Genomic DNA, 17,213 nt, shown 5'->3' with positions numbered 1-17,213 from the left:
GTTAAAGTTGAAAATGAAGTACTAGATATTATTACAACATCGCGCGTCTCTATTCAGCAACTCTCGAAAGTTTCCCTCAAATTATGTTAAAACGCGCGCTGTGAATTATGAGTGAAACTGCACAATGTAGTAATGAACTACCTACACTTTCGATATTTTTTTTTATTATTTTTTTTTAATAAATAAAAAAAAATAATGGCATATAATTCAATAAAATATTTTAAATTGATTTACAAGTCTATAATATGCATAATAAAAATTAAAAAAAAAAAAAAAAAAAATGAATGCACAATTTAATGCAATTAATTAAAAGTTCAGTAGACCCTTATTTTTTTTTTTTTTTTTTTTTTTTGTAAAAATAAAAAAAAAAATTATGGGACACCAAAAATTAAACAATTCACGAGTACATTAATAATAATTGAGTAACTTGACTCGTTTTAAAATTTTTTTTTTCGGTCGTTATTATTACTTGCTCTATTTATTCAGATCAATTCACACACAATATATTATTTTATTATTATATTTTTTTTTCGCATAGATACATTTATTCAATTTTTAGGTGTACTGTCATGCCACGACATACTTCTTATATCACCATTTTATATAAAGAAAAAAAGTGTCTGTGTAAATGTTCAGGTTCTTACGAAATAAATATATAAGTTTTCGTTGGTTTGTGTGTGAACAAAAATGCTTATTATTAAGTATTAAATGGGTGCAAACTTTTTTTTTCTCTTTTTTTTCGTGAAGATGTTGAAATAATGTCTGCTGAAATAACATAAAATATTTTTTTTTTCGCAAATTGGTCTAATTTTGAGCTGGACTTGAGTGAAAGGATGGTTATCTTAATTTTTTGTGATTAAAATGTCAACGGAGTGATTTATTGGTTTTTTTATGAATTTCGTGGGAGATAAACTGATTATTACTATTGTTGTTAGGTTTTAAGTATTTTTGTTAGATATTTGTTTGTTTTTAGATTTATGACAATTTAGCTAATTTTCTCTTTTTCTTTTTTTTCTTTACAGAGGTATGTACAACTTTGGAAGGCTTTATTGGATTTTAATGAACTTATTGTTGTAAGAAAGTTGCTGTATATTATAAGAGGAAGAGCTGAAAGTGAAAAGTTATAAAGAATTAGATAAGGTCGAGATCGAATTTTTAAACGATCTCGACTCCATTGAAATTTTTGTCCTGAAAGTTTGAATGAAAGAATTTAAAAATCGTTTAGCAAAAGGTAAATTTTAAATTTTAATTAATTTAAAAAAAATCAATTCGAGATCGAAATTTTTGGTTTTCGATTTGGTTAAAATTTTTTATTTTATTTTTTTTTTTGAACAAAAAATTCTTAAAATCAAATGCAAGAAAAAAATTTTCTTCATTCGTAAAAAATCTTAAAAAAAAAATTAAAAAATTTGTGATTCGAGATCGAAATTCTTTTTAAAATTTTAAACGATCTCGATTTATTTGAAATTTTTTTCCTGAAATTTTAATTGGATATTGGAGATTTTTTTTTCTGAAAGTCAAACTTAAACTTCAAATGTAAAAAGATATTCGTTCGTAAAAATAAACTTAAAAAAATTTGAATTCGAGATCGAAATTTTAATCGTTCTCGACTCAGTTGAAATTTTGTTCAAAAAACTTAAAATTAAATTGAAATTATTCTTAAATAGTTTCAAAAATAAGTTTTAACCAACATTCTTTTCAAAATAAACATTACTTTAATAAAAAAATATTTTTATGAAAAAAGCAAATTCGAGATCGAAATTTCATTAATTAAAAAAAAAAAAAAAAAATTAAAAAATTGGTATTTAAATAAACTTATAAAAAAAATTAAAAAATATTAAAATTAAAAAAAATTAATATTAAATTTTTTTCTTGATTTAAAAATCTTAAATGATAAAAAAAACTTTTCCAAATATTTTTCTTTTCAAACTTTTAATTCAAAATTCACTGAAAAAAACTTTAAACTTTCAATCACGAAACTGCTCTAAATTACAACTTAAATTCAAAATAAAATAAAAAGTTATTTTATCGCCTGCATGAAATCTCACATTCATAATTTTTCACTTTCATGCTTTCTTTCATCACTTTTGCAAATATATTTATTATAAGTATTAATATTAATTCCACAATGATCATCGTGTAATCGCGATCGCGAGTGTTTGCTCACTTCCACACGATATTTTATTGTTTTTTGCAATTCATACATGACGTATGGAGCAAAGAGAAAAGTCATAACCTTTAAAGTCACGTAATACAATTTTTCAACTGTTTAATCGACGTCGAGTCGAAATTTCCCTTCTTTTCTTCTTCTGCTGACGTTAAGAGACGCGCTGATCGGTCACGAAAAAGCATAAATTTTGTGTTAAAAAAAATTATGAATGATTTTAATCGAGCGAGTAGCAAAGATTGCGCTATGTTGATTTCAATATGTCACGATCAACGAGGTGAAATCGATTTACAAAACAACATTTTACATTTATTATACATAAAAAAAAAATTTCAAAATATCAACTTTGTGTATGGAGTTCGTATGGCAATCCATAAAGTACCCCGTCACTTATTTATTTTACGAAAAAAAAAACTAAAGTAGTGAAATGTTTATTATTTGTGTGTCGTTCGAATCGAATTTAAATGCAGCTTATGAATGATCTCTTGTAAGATGCATTGTTTTATTTTGAAAGTGTATCTTCGTAGTTTATTTTTTTTTCGTTGTTGCAACATTTAAACAACAAAAAAAAAAGAGAAATTGATTTTTTTTTTTCGGAAATTTTTATTGTTGTGGTACTTGCTTTCTTTTTTTTGTCTCTGCATTGTTTCATTTTTTTGCCATTTTACGAGAAATGAGATCTGCTGACATTTCTAAAGCAATTCGTGTCTTCACGACTTTTTTTTAAATAGTTTATGAGACAAAATGTATCAATATAAACAACTTTAAAAAATATCCGCACCATATTCAACGCAAAAAGGACATTGAACATGTGGGTCATGGATTTCATTGACTGTCGACAACTACAACTTTGGTCGCAAGATTAAAACCTTTTTTTGCTTTTTTGAATGTATTTATTTATTTATTCATTCATTCGGTGCGAGAGACAGAGATGAAGCTCGAAATTGATGTATCAAAAAATTTTTTTATTGGAGTTTTATCGAAAAAAGGTACTAAAAAGTAAAAAATAAGAAAAAAAAGAATTTTAAAAAATATAAATTTTAAAATAGTTTTAGAAAAAAATTTAATAATTAATTAAAATAAAAATAATTAAAATTTTATTCTTCTTTATTTAATTCAGAAAAAAATAAATTTATTAAAGAAATTATTAAATAATTAAATTTAAAAATTTTATAATTTATAAAAATTGATTAATTTTAATTTTTTCAATTAAAAAATTATTTAATAAATTTATTTAAAAATTAAAAAAAAATAATATAATTTTAAAATAAAATTTGATTAATTAAATTACTTAAATAATTTTAAATAATAATAAATTAAATTTTAATCTAATATTTAAATTAAATTTATTAATTTTTTTTTAAATTAAATTTTAATCTAATATTTAAATGAAAATTATTAAATTTTTTTGAATCAAATTTTCAAAGAAAAAATTAATTAAATAAAAATTATTAAGTTAAAAAAAATAATTTAATCAATTAATTTTATTAAAAAATATATATAGAAAAAAAATTAATAATTAAAAAAAAATAAATAATTGAATTAAATGATATTTTAAAAATTATTTTTTTTTAATTAAATTTATTTTTTATTTGTTTGAAAACATTTTTTTTATTAATTAAATAATTAATTTAATTTATTTTTAAATTAATTCTTTAAAATTTTTTTAATGTAAAATAATAAAATTAATTAAATTTATTTTATTTAAAAGATTATTAAATTTAATTAAAAAAAATTGAGATAATAAAATTAAATTTCTAAAATAAGAAAATATTTCTGAATTTTTTTTAAAATAATTTTTTTTTATTTTTATCAAATAGTTCTAAAAAAAATTTTTAAACCAAATTTCATTAAAAATCATCTTCAAAAGAGTCATATTATCATCTCACGTTGTTCGCTTGATCGAACGTATATGTGAGAAAAAAAATGTATGAATGGCACTTGATTGGAATGGAAAAGCCATGACACGATAAAATAATAAAATCGAGAGATAAATGGAGTGCATGTCGGAGTTGTCGAAGAGGAGTCAATGATAGTAATCAATTCAATTTTTTTTTTTCACAAACTCTTGAATTGATTTGTTTATATATCGCGCCGCGTTGTTGACATTTACCGCCCGCTCGCCTGCTTTCACATATCATATCACGCGACAACATTTAATCGCTCAACAACGAGGTTTGCTACGTGAGTTTAAGCTAATTATGCAATGAACCACGTGGTTACGCACTTTTTAATAATAATTGCTAACTCTTTTTTTTTCTTTTCTTTTCGTTCGAATATTTCACGACGACGCGAGTAAGTAATGCAATATGTTGAAAAAAAAATTGCTTAATGCCGTCTTTTTGTTTGTACACGAAAAATTAGGCCAGTTTATACGCAGCAGCACGCACGTAGAGAGTAATCAATATGTGTATGGAGCGGAGCGAGTAGCAGTTAGTAGTAAAAGATGTCATTATTATTAATTGCCTCTTGTTCCAAATTGATATTTTTTTTTTGTTTCTGTCGCTTTTGTGTGCAACTGTGTCTCATTCCATGGATGGATGGATGGATGAAAGATGATGACAGAATATATGAATGAATTTGTTGCGGGATTAACGAGATCGTTATGTGAAAATTTTCAATAGGCGAGGATTTTTTTGTTTTGAAGAAATCCTGAAAAATTGTTTTAATTTTTTTTTGGGAAATTTTTCTTTGAATTAATTCATTTTAAGCTTTTAATCTTATTTGCGTGATTTTTAATAGAATTTTTAAAAATTAGAAAAAAATATATTTTAAAGGCTTCTAAAATTTGTTGATAAATTAAGGAAAATTTTTAAATAAAGAATTTTGTATAAAATCTGATTCTTTGTAGATTCAAGAATTAAAATTCTTTGAAAAAAAAAGTAAAACTAAATTTGGCCTAACTTACATTTAGAAAATCCAAAACCTCTCAGTTTTTAAATTTTTAATTAAATTTGTTCATTAATTTTATAAAATCACTTTGAAAATGATTAAAATGCCTTGTTATATAAAAGTTAGGCCAGCTTTTAAAACTATGAATTCATAAAGAAGACCTGAAATTGGTTTTAAAAAAATTTAAGAAGTTCAGCAAATTTTCAATTTTTAATAAAAATTAATTTTTGAAGAGACTGAAATTTTTTTTTTAGTTTAACTAATGAATCTTAAGCTTGAAAAATGTTAAAATACGTAAAAAAATCCGTAATTTTTATTTTGAAAGTTTATTTTGATTGAATATTTGTTTTGATCGAAGAAAATAAATTAAATATTTTTTTTTATAAAAAAAATAAATTTAGGAAAAAAAATAAAATTAATTATTTTCTTAATTTATTATATAAAAATTATCTTTAATTAAATTATTTTTTTTTTAATTAATTCCTTAAATTTTTTTTTTAATGTTTAATTAATAAAATAATTTTTTTTAAATATTTAAAATTTTTTTATTTAAAAGAGTTAGCGTTGAAAATATTCTTAAGCTTAAAAATTAATAAACATAAAAATTCTTGAAAATTATTCATTAATTTAAATTGAACCATATTAGCATATTATCCATCAAAACAAAATCTGTTCATCTTCCTTATACAATTACTTACAATTGAATCCATAACAAGGAAGCATTTCAACTCTTATCCAATCCAAACTTACTTAAGACCTATCGTAATGACATAATCTCAGACATAACTCAGAATGACTCGCTAAAATATTAATAATATGTCAAAGTACCTGATCGGCTAAAAACAATTCAATTACTCAACCATCAGGTGTTCCTCTCATTAAAAAACATTTATTTTGAATTATCATTGTTTGCTTTTAATATTTTTTTTTGTTAAGGAGACAAAAACCATAGGAGTCGTTAAGAATTAGTTTGCGTAGGCCCGAAAACAATTAAATTAAAATTTATGCAAGGAATTCCAAAAATATTTTTTGTTCTATGATTTATTGAGATTATCTCACGTTTTCAAATTTTATTCGCAATATTTAATAAAAAGTGTTGCAAAATTAGTTTCGTTGCAATTTTACTTTCATATTTTTATTTTTTTTTGTGGGACTTGGAGTGATATATAATGACAATTTTTGCAGTTAAACGACACGCATGGCAAGTACAAAGTGAAAAGTATCGAATTATGTAATGTCGGCGGCTACGACGAAGAGAGATCACTCTTTTCACCATAATGAACGAATATATGTATATCGGAATAGTTTGAATTGTGCTTTCACAAAAATATTTTTTTTTACGTATCGAAGAAAGTACTTTCGGATTTTTTCCCCATTTCTCCAATTGTAGTGAAGAGACCCGAATGATGCAGAAAAAAGCGCTTTTTTCGTACAAAAATCAATTTGCACGGTACAGCAGCTAAGTGTGTAAAATTGTAATTGTAAAAGTCTACATAATCATGAAAGTTGATCATTCAATTTTCACTAAAAAAAAAAAATTACTATAAATAAAGTGTCTCTGTATAGCTTCGTACAGCAAATCGGGGTACGGGTGAGATGGTACTATACATTAAATTGTGAATAAAAGAGAAAGCCTGAGCAACTTTATATTTCATTTCATGCAATCACTCAATTTGAACGTACGCTAATAGCTACAAATATGGTGTAAATGTGCGTCAAAAATGCAGATGAACGACGCTTGTGTCGTTTCTTGTTGCTTTATTGTTGGCTCTTGATATGTAATTGTTTTGTGACATAAGATGAAAGGCAGCAGCAGAAAAAAAAGAAAGAGAGAGAAATCGCAGTGGGTAGAAGAAGAAAAATTTCTCCAAATAAGATGATTATATGGCTTAAACTTCACGAGAAGCCACGTTTCTTTGTTATTGTGACAGTCTGCAATACGTTTAGTGCCTTTCACGGAAGAAGTTTTTAAAATGTTGCTTGAATCAATATTTTGCTTGGTTTGGATTATTGTTTGGAATAATGCCAAATTGATGGAGTTTTATTGATGACATTTGCCGGTTAAATGTTTTTTTTTTACTTGATCTTTTATTATAAAAAAAATCTTAAAGTTGTCAGATTTTTAAAATCCCTAAAAATAGAAGAAAAAAAAAAAAATTTAGAAAAGAATTTTAAAAAAAAAATTCTTACGTCAAAAAATTTGTATTAAAAAATTCTTCAGTATTGATCAGTTTAAAAATGTTGAAGATCTTAAGCACGTGGTTATAAAAACCTAACCTCAAAATTATGAGAAAAAATTTTTTTGTACAATTTTTGAATAATTTATGATTTTCATACAAATCTTTTAATAAATTTACCAAAGGTTGATAAATTTGAATAATTTTTGTTTTAATATAATTAAATTTATAAAAAAATAAATAAATGCTTTTAATAATACAAAACATAACCTCAAACTAATAAAAATGAATCATTAAAATTTAAATTAAATTTATTTATTTTTTTTAATTGATTTTTTTTAATAATTTAATTTTTAATTAATTTAAATATTTAAAAAATAATTTTTAATTTTTTTTTTATTTTTTTAATTTTTTTAATTTATTTTTTTAATAATAAAAATAATTATATTTTTTAATTTAATTTAATTTAAAAAATAAAAAAACTTATTTAAATTTTTTTTAAATTTATTATTTTAAATTAATTTTTTTTCTTATTTTTTTAATTTTTTTTTAATTAATTTTTTTAATTTAATAAAAAAAAAAATTTTTCAATTTTTTTTTTTATTATTTCAAATTAATTTTTTTCTTATTTTTTTTTTTATTTTTTTTAATTAATTAATTTTTAATTTAATTTAAATAATAAAAAAAATTATTTTTAAAAAAATTTTTTTTTTTTTTATTTTTTTAAATTTTATTTTTCTTTTAATATAAAAGATAACCTCATAAATGAAAATTAGTAATAAAAAATTTGAAATAAATTTAATTAATTAAAAAAAATACAAAGAAAAGTTAAAATTTTTATTTTTATTATTTTTTTATTAAGAAAAAAATAAATAAATTGATCAATAGATTCAAATAACCTCAAAATTAAAAAAAAAATTAATTAATTCTATGAAAAATTATAAAAATAGAAAAATTAATTAATTAAATTTAATTTAAATTTTTATTAAAATTAATTAATATTTATTTTCTTTATTTTTAAATTTTAATTTTTTTTTTTTTTTTTTTTTAATTTTATTTTTTATTATTTTTTTCAATTTAAATACGTTTAATTTTGTTCAAATTAAAATCAATAAAAAATTTCCAATTTTCACAATTTCACTTTTTGATTTCCTCAAACTCCATTAAATATCTCCAGAAAGTTATCAACAACAAAAACAACAAGAAACAGCAATTACTCGCGATTTTCTATTGCAACATTGCTCAATGCAGTTGGTGAAAATAGGAAATGATCGCGTTCAAAATTTCACGTTATCTACATAAATACAGAGCTACACGTGATTTATATTTACTCTCACTCACAATTACTTTCAAAATAATCACGAAAAAGTAAAATAAAAAGTTTATTGATAAAAGATTAGAAAGAAAATTATGAGAGAAAGTCCCTTTAATGCAAAAAAAGAAAATTTTCAAAATTATTTTAAAAATTACCAAAATAAAATTATTCAAACGCCTACAAAAAGTTATGATGACACTTTGGCAATAATTTACAAAACTCGAAAAAAATTATAATAAAAAAGGGAAAAGTGAATGGCTCAATTTTATGCCGCGCCGACGACGACGAAGTATTGCTCGCCTTTCAATTTTCGTTGTTTTATTTATATTTATTCATGATTATTAGCTCTTATACATGTTATATGTTATGAAAAGGTGAAATCGAGTGATATTTTAAATAAAATAAAATTTTCCATTTTTTTCATCATCTTCTCTCTTTAAATAAAAAAAAAAACAAAAGTAGTACCCAAATTGGTTACATTTACAAAATTTAACGTAATTTTTGCCATTTAACACTTTTTTTCATGGTAAAGCAACCAGCCGTCAAATTATGGAAACCTTTTATCTCGCAAATTGATCTTTGTTTGTTAAAAGTTTTATTTGAGTTTCTTAATGTTGCTATTTAACGAAAAAAAAAAATAAAAAAAAGAGAGCATTAAAATTTAACATAAAAGTTATGTTGATGAAATTGAATGAAATTTACATATAATACAAATTGGAATAAAATTGTTTCACTTTTTAGTTTTCTTTTTTTTTCGAGTCATATCACACTTTCACATTAAATGTCGCTCGTTTTTTATATTTATTTATTTTTTCGAGTTGAACCTCGACATAATTTTTAATTGTCCTTAATTAACGTGATAATTGATGAACGAGCGGACAACTTGTTGCGTTAAATTCAATTTCAATTATTTTTCATTAAATTACTTTGAGGATGTGAATAATAATTGATAAAAAAAAAGAACATGAGGAGTACAAGGAAATAAAAGTATACAGTAAAATTGACATAAAATATTAATGCGTGACCCTAAATCGTCAGAAGTATAGTTGTTGCGTCGTACAGGCTACACAACTACGTATATCTGTACGGAGATTATTAAATTCTCACTTTGGCAATATGGTGATATTTTAGATATGTCGACAACAATTTAACATTACGTATGCGGTTTTTTGCTGTACACGGTATGCTCTGTACGGGTATGTATGGGCTGTACGTGTGTGTGTGTAACATTTTCTTTTTTTTTTGTTTTTGGTGTGAGGCTGATATTTTATCATCAGATGGAAAGTGTCTTACATACACGTACAGACATACCTGTATAGCCATATACGAGTATGGATGAATAGTAGTAACAAAAAGTATGTTTAATAGAATAACAAAATTAGAGTACGCGAGAGTGGCGCATAGCTTTTTAAGGTTTATATAACCTGAATCTCCCCCTGCTTTAATACACGAAAAATTTAATCAAAGTTCAATGGAAATTTATATGTGTTTGTGAGAGAGTTTCTCTCTCTCTCACTCTCTCTCTCTCAATAGATTTCAAGTTTTGCACTAACACAAAGACATTCAATTCGAATATCATTGAAAACAAAAAAAAATCATGAGAGAACGAGAGAGACAATTCTCTCAATTCTCTCGATTTTCACTTGTTTAGCTATGTATATCGTATAGACACGTACACACCCATACACATGAATCGGCAACAGTAAAACCATTCGAAATAGTATTATTTTGGACTCTGAGTCAGTTGAATCATGCTACTTTAGTTCATTCGTTCGCTAGCATTCAGCGCGTATCGTTTGTTCTTTACAATATTACAATTCGTGTATGATTATTTTATTTTTAATTCAACAAAAAAATCATAAAAAAAATAAATAACAACAGTTTTTAAAAATCGGGAAAAAATCGGAATCATTTCGACAAATCGGTTTTTTAATTCTAAATAATTTCAAAAATTTAAAAATAATTTTCTTGAAATAAAAAACGTACACGAGGAGTATACCCCCAAAATATACAAATAAAAAAAAATAAATTGGATACAAAAAATAATTAAATAGCAAACAAAAAAGGGAAAGCAGAGTAAAGTGACCAAGTGTGTTCTGTTCCATAGTTCAAGGATTTTCAAAAGTCACCAACAAACAACAATACAACACAACCAACATACATATAGAGAAGTCAACCTTGACTCGCTCCTTGCTAGTGATCGTCGTTTAAAACAAAACATACGAAAAAAAAGCCATCAAGGCAAAAGGAATAATAATTTATACAAAAAAAAGAAGAAACAGTGTTGAAAACAAAAATTTGGAAAAAGAAAAATTCTCCTTATCAATCAACAAAAAAAAAATTATTTACTAAAGTGAAGGATTTGAAAAGGGTTGAAATGACAACAGAACGTTAATACAAAAAAAAAAAAAAAAAAAAATCTTGAAAAAAAAGCGAAGGTTAATCATATACCTGTAATAGCACGTAAAACTGTATAATTTGATCTTGGTACAATATAAAATATATAAAAGAGCTATAACCGTGAGATATACGACATACAGCTATACATCGTATACACCGTACACGCTATATACATACATAGAGAGAATAGAGTAGTGTATGTTCTAATCCGGAAGAACCTTGCAACATTTCATTAATCGCGTGCTCAGTGTCTTGTACTTGGGATTTAATTACATTACAAAGTTTATAAAAAAAAAGTTTAACAATCAATTCGATACAAAATAAAAAAAAATATATGATAAAAAAGTGTTTAGAAAAAAAAATTTGAAAAATTAAAAAGGGAACCATTTTCAAGTGATAAAAGGTCCCAAAAACAGCTTCAAAATTTCTAACAAAAAGCATCCAGTATTTTTTTGTGACACGGTGAATTTAAATAAACCTGCCACCGTGGATACTCTGGCTTTACCTCTCAACGGATTATCACATGTGCGGATGGCTCTAGCCAGGTACGTTTCAAAAAAAAAGCAACAAACGTGTCTAAAAATTTATACATTAAAAAAAAAAGTTATTTATACAAAAAAAAAGAAACAATGAACGTTAATTTTAATTTGAAACAATAATAATAACATTTACAAGAAATTTAAAATAAATAATAATAAATTGTCACCTTTAAATGCACCTTTGCTACTCAACTGGTTACATTTTTATTCGTGTGAAGAATGCCCGTGGAGAATACATTTTTTTTTTAAGTTTTAAAAAGAAACGACCAACGTCGACGATACTTACCTACGACGACAGCAAATAACCTAGAAACGTCATAAAATTAAAAACATCTGTCATATTAGGAACATATGCTTCTTATACATATAGCTATCTTTAATATTTATACATAATGTGAATGAGTTTATTATTATTTTTAAAAAGTGATAAGTTCATGTTTTTTTTTTTGAAGAAATCAAAACAATTTTTTAAAACATGATTATACGAAGAAAAAAGTAGAAAAGTAATGTTTTAATTTTTTTTAAGTGAAAATGTGTCAAAAGTTACTTTGAAAAAAAAATAGTAAAAATTTTGGAAACTATTAAAAAATAAATTCAGTAACAAAAAATATGAATTTCTTTTTAAGAAGCTATCACGAAAAGTCCAATTTGTAAGAGGCTTGTGATAACTATTAATTTAAAGCAATGAAAACAAAGAACAAGGTTCAAAAAGTGAAACGAAGTTGAATTAAGACGGAGCTGAAATGATTTCATAGTTATTTAGAAATCTTTCAAGGTTTCTAAAATTTGATACAATACAATATTTATTTAACCAGGACTTAAATTTATACAATAAATGACATTAATTAAAGGGACTTGATTACTAACTAATCATAACATCTTATATATAGAGCTCTAAAGATTGAATCAAAAAGAATCAAATTGCTTTGGAAACTTTTAAATTTATTCTTAAATATTTTAAATCGATTTTTAAAATTTAAGCTTTACTTTTGCTCTTAAAATTTTTACTGAAATAGTTGAGAAAAATTGCTTAAAATATCAAAAATCGATTAAAAATATTTGAGGTTATGATTAAAAGTTTTTACTTCAACTTTTGATTATCTTCAAGTCTTCCTTTACTATATCTTTAGGAAAGCAACTTCTGTATGAAGAAATTCAGTTGGATCAATTTGTTCGTCAATTCGTTTGAATTTCATAAATCTTCCTTCCTACCTTGATTGGATTCTTTAAGAATTTCAGGATTGTAATTGAAGCTATTTTTTTAACATTGAAAGCTTTCAGCCTATTTGAAGATTCAAAATGACTTCATTGAATCTTCAGATAGCCTGAAAGCTTTCAAAAAACTTCTATTTTGCTTCAATTACAATCCTGAAATTGCTTGAAGAATCCAATCAAGGAAGATTTATCAAATTTGAACGAATTGACGAACAAATTGATCCAACTGTCCTTTTTGGTGAATACAGAAGTAACTTTCTAAAAGCCACTTCTTGAGAATCATATACTGAAGTGGCACGGCTGACACAATGATGCCATTGCTGAAAGCCAAAGCAACAACTATCCCAATAATTATGTGACCAAAACAATGAACGTGAAATAAAAAATAACTTTAAAAAAAAAAGGTTTCGTCAAAAAAGGTTTCATTTCAACCTTCGACAGTGAAAAATGTCAGATGAAGCTCTTAAACAAAAGCTTCAATAAAAGAAGCATCAAAGTAGAAGTATATGATGTCTTGTGTAATTTTTTTTGACGAAAATGTTATATTGATTGTATTGATTAGATTAATGTTAATTTTAAAACGAAATCGATGTACCTCGAAAGAATACTTGTGCTCCACAAAATTAATAAAGACAATCTTTAAAAAATCTTTGAATACAGAAAAAATCTCATTGAATTCTTGAACGACAAATTTTCATAGAAACCTAAATTCTTCAATAGTTTTACGACTCTCTAATAAATAAATATACATCATCATTAGAGGTCATTTGGCGCACATGTAGCGCGGAAAACGATAAAAAAAATCTAGTTTGTCCCTGAAACGGGACACATGTATTGATTGATCGTTTCTAAAGTAAACTTGGTAATTTTTTTCCATGTGTTTCAAAGACTCGTGTAACTGTATTTTAGTTACCAAAGGATTAATTCAATATTTATGATAAGAGTCTTCCATTCTCTCGAGTTCTCTCTCTGTCTTTCTCTCTACTCGAATTGTATAGAAAATTGCTCGTGTATTGAAAAATTTCACAAAAGTCATAAATATATATAACAAGCAGCGCCGCGCGTGTTTCATGCAATTGTTTGTTGCACATTATTATTACGATATACCAAAGTACATTAAATATTTATCGAGCTCTCTCTCTCGAGTTTCGAATGTACTTCGACACTCTGTCTGGATTGTTGTCGGTATACAAATAAAATTTATTACAATAGACTGATATAATTTGATAACCTACGAGTTTTTTTTTCTGAGTCATTCTGCAAAAAAAATGTGATTAAATTATTTTTGACAAATCCATCTGTTAAATTAGGTTAGCGTCCTAAATTTCTTGATTGTCCTAAATCTTTTTTGTACACAAATTTTTTATTCATGAAATTTTATCTTCATTCTCGACACAAAAAAAAATTTTCAAAAAAGAGAGACGCAAAATTTAACCTAGAAAAAAATCTATTCCATCACACTTTTGTACATTCGAACACAAAAATTTAAAGATATTCGAGAGTTATTTGAATAAATCTTGTCTTGTCTTGTTTTCTTTCCAACCAACAAATAAAAGAAACAGATTTTTTCTCGCCTCGAAGTAGAAGAAACTGAAACAAGAAAAAATTAAATCTAAAACGTTAAGTAAGTCACTCAGCTCGATGATGCTTGAGATATATATTTATTTTGAGAATCATTTATTATTAACAGAGAATTTTTCGTATATGCGCGAGAAAGAGAGAAGAAATATGTCTAAATCTATCAAATCAGTCTGGAATACTTTTTGGATCAGCAGTAGTAAATAAATATAACAAAAAAAAAAAAAATGATGATGATGATGGTGAGAATGAGATAATTTTTGTGTAGTCACGTATTAAGAAGGTATTTGTATTCATGTTAAAAAAAATGTATATTTTTTCTACGTAGAGTAGAAAATAAGATTATAAAATTAGAAAATGAGAACACAAAATTAATCTTTTGAACATATTTTATGTTTGTAACGAGATTTGTTTTAAAGCTACTCTGATGTGTGGAGTACAAAAGTGACACATTTTTAATGAAATTATTGAAAAATTTAATTATTTATTTTTTTTAATTTTAAAGAAATTAAATTAAATTTAAAAAATTAATTTTATTTAATTCAAAAATAATTTTATTAATTTTAAATTAATTAAATAATAAAATTTATTTTTTAATAATTTTTTTAATTATTTAAAAAAATATTTTTTTAAAAAATTTTATTTTAAAAAATATTTTTATAATTTAAAAAAAAATTATTTTAATAAAAAAAAATAAAAAAATTTTAATATTCAAAAATTTTATAATTTTTATTTTAAAAAATATTTAATTATTTTAAAATTTATTTTTAAAAATATTTTATAAAAAAAATTATTAAAAAAATTTTTTTTTATTTAAAAATATAATAATTATTAATTAATTTTTAATATTTTTTTAATTAATTAAAATTAATTTTTTTTTTAATTAAATTATTTAAAAAATATTTTAAATTATTTATTTAATTCGTGAAAATTTAATAATTTTAATTTAAAAATATTTTTTTATTTAAAAAAAAAATAATTAAAATTTATTTTCTGAAAAAAAAAAAGTGTGATTTTTGTGCTGATGACAGGCATTAATAAAAAAAATTTTTTTTAAAATTTTAAATAAAAAAATATTTTTAAATAAAAATTATTAAATTTCCATGAATTAAATAAATAATTTAAAATTATATTTTTAATTATTTTATAAAAAAAAATAATTAAAAATTTTAACATTTATGCAAATTAAAAAATAATTTTATTATTTAAAAAAAAAAATAATTTTTTAATGGTCAACCTTAAAAATGTGACGCTATTTCATAAACGGCGACAATTGATGAGGCGCCCGTGCTAATTAAATGCCACAATTTCATGCATGTTTTTTCTGTGTCAATGCTCATAAAATAAATAAACAATATTTAGAAGCGAGCAACAACGGCAAATTTTGTGCGATTTGTAAATCAAATTGAGAAATGTCTGTTTGTTGCACATCAGGTGCAATTGACGCACAGCCTGAACAGATTTGACGAAAAAAAAGTATTGTACTGACGGGATGTTAGTTCAGCAATTTTTTTATCCATTTAATGACGTCAGCTGAATTCATGTTCCTCACATCACTCACATCCTCTTGGTGACTGCTTCTGTTGCGCGATAACAATACCTTTCGGTAGAAACACAAAAATTTGTATTTTGATTGCATTTGTATTGAATTGCATCGCAACAAGAGCAGCAATCAAATTAATGAATAATTTTAAATGCATACACAGAAAATTCTCTCGCATGTCGAAAAAGTGTGATTTTTGTGCTGATGACAGGCATTTTTGACCTATGATTCATCATTTTTCCGCAGCAAAGCGACAACAGATGGAGAATGGAGGAGAAATTTAAATAATAAGCAGGCTAATTAGTGCTTGGTGTGTCGAATAATAGAGCAATGGCAACGAACTAATGAACTTTGAACAGAATGTAAATGTTTGTTGTTTACATGAATTTAGGAAAATTTGAGTTTTAATGAATTTTTGTTCAAAATTAGAGCGAAAATGATTTTTAGATAAATAATTTTTTCTTATATAAAAAATTTAAAATTTCGTTCTTAAACGAAATTATTTTAAAAATTATTAAATTTAATGAGAAATGACAGAAAATAAAAATTATAAAAAAAAATAAAAAAATACTAATAATAATAATAAAATAATAATTATGAAATTAATAATTAATAAAAATTATTAAAAAAAAAATTAAATAAATTAAATTAAATTTTTAAAAAAATTAAAATTAAATAATTAAAAAAATTAAACAAAAAATATTTCAACTATAAACGGTCAAAATTTACGCTTAAATTTTATTTTAAATATTTTGATATTTTTTTTTAAATTTTTTTTTTAATAATTTCAGCCTTAAAAAAATCAATTTTAAGGGAATTTTTTGGATTTTTTTTGACTCCAAAAAATTAATTATTTTAAAAATTTTTATTTAAATTAATTTTTAAATATTTTTTTAATTAATAATTTTATTTAAAATTAATTTAATTTTTTTATTTATTAATTAAATAATTATTTTTTATTTATTTAAAAAAATAATTTTTATTTTGAGTTATAAAAAATTTCTCAATTAAAATTTCTTCCGTGAAAAAATTTTTATTTTATGAAAAAAAATATTAATATTTTCCTTTGGGAAAAATTTTATTTTATTTTTATCCTTTTACATATTCGCCACACCTCTGTCCCCAATTAAATCAACACGTAACAGTCTCATTTACGATACAGTTAATTTTGCCAAAAATTTATCCGCAATAAGTTGCCCGTTACTTTTCCACTCTCCGACTCGCTAATAAATAAATGGCATAAACTATTAAGGCATTAAGCGTGATAAAGATAGAGGGACTCGAACAAAGAGTATCAAGAACTTTTTTTTTTGCACATGGGCATGATTCAACACACACAGCACGATAACCCTCTTTTAACCATTTTTGTTCTCCATTTGATATTTAT

The 17,213-nt window shown here is 23.5% G+C and overlaps 1 protein-coding gene across 5 annotated transcripts in view; it reads left to right on the top strand.

Annotated features, from left to right (window-relative positions):
• Nucleotides 1-17,213, top strand: part of LOC134833046 (protein roadkill) — an 84,744-nt gene that overhangs the window by 32,971 nt on the left and 34,560 nt on the right. For 4 of the 5 annotated variants that reach the window (XM_063847206.1, XM_063847208.1, XM_063847204.1 and 1 more), the window contains exon 1: nt 10,349-11,496. The exons of the other annotated variant lie outside the window; for it this stretch is intronic. In XM_063847206.1, the coding sequence (XP_063703276.1) occupies nt 11,483-11,496 (14 nt within the window). In that variant the 5' untranslated portion in view covers nt 10,349-11,482. Of the gene's footprint in view, nt 1-10,348; nt 11,497-17,213 lie in introns of those variants that run through there. 5 annotated transcript variants of the gene reach the window in all.

This window comes from Culicoides brevitarsis, chromosome 3 (assembly GCF_036172545.1).
Source record: "Culicoides brevitarsis isolate CSIRO-B50_1 chromosome 3, AGI_CSIRO_Cbre_v1, whole genome shotgun sequence".
Lineage (NCBI taxonomy): Eukaryota > Metazoa > Arthropoda > Insecta > Diptera > Ceratopogonidae > Culicoides > Culicoides brevitarsis.
The sequence above is the reverse complement of the archived record's forward strand: the minus strand, read 5'-3'. Positions and strand labels throughout refer to the sequence as shown.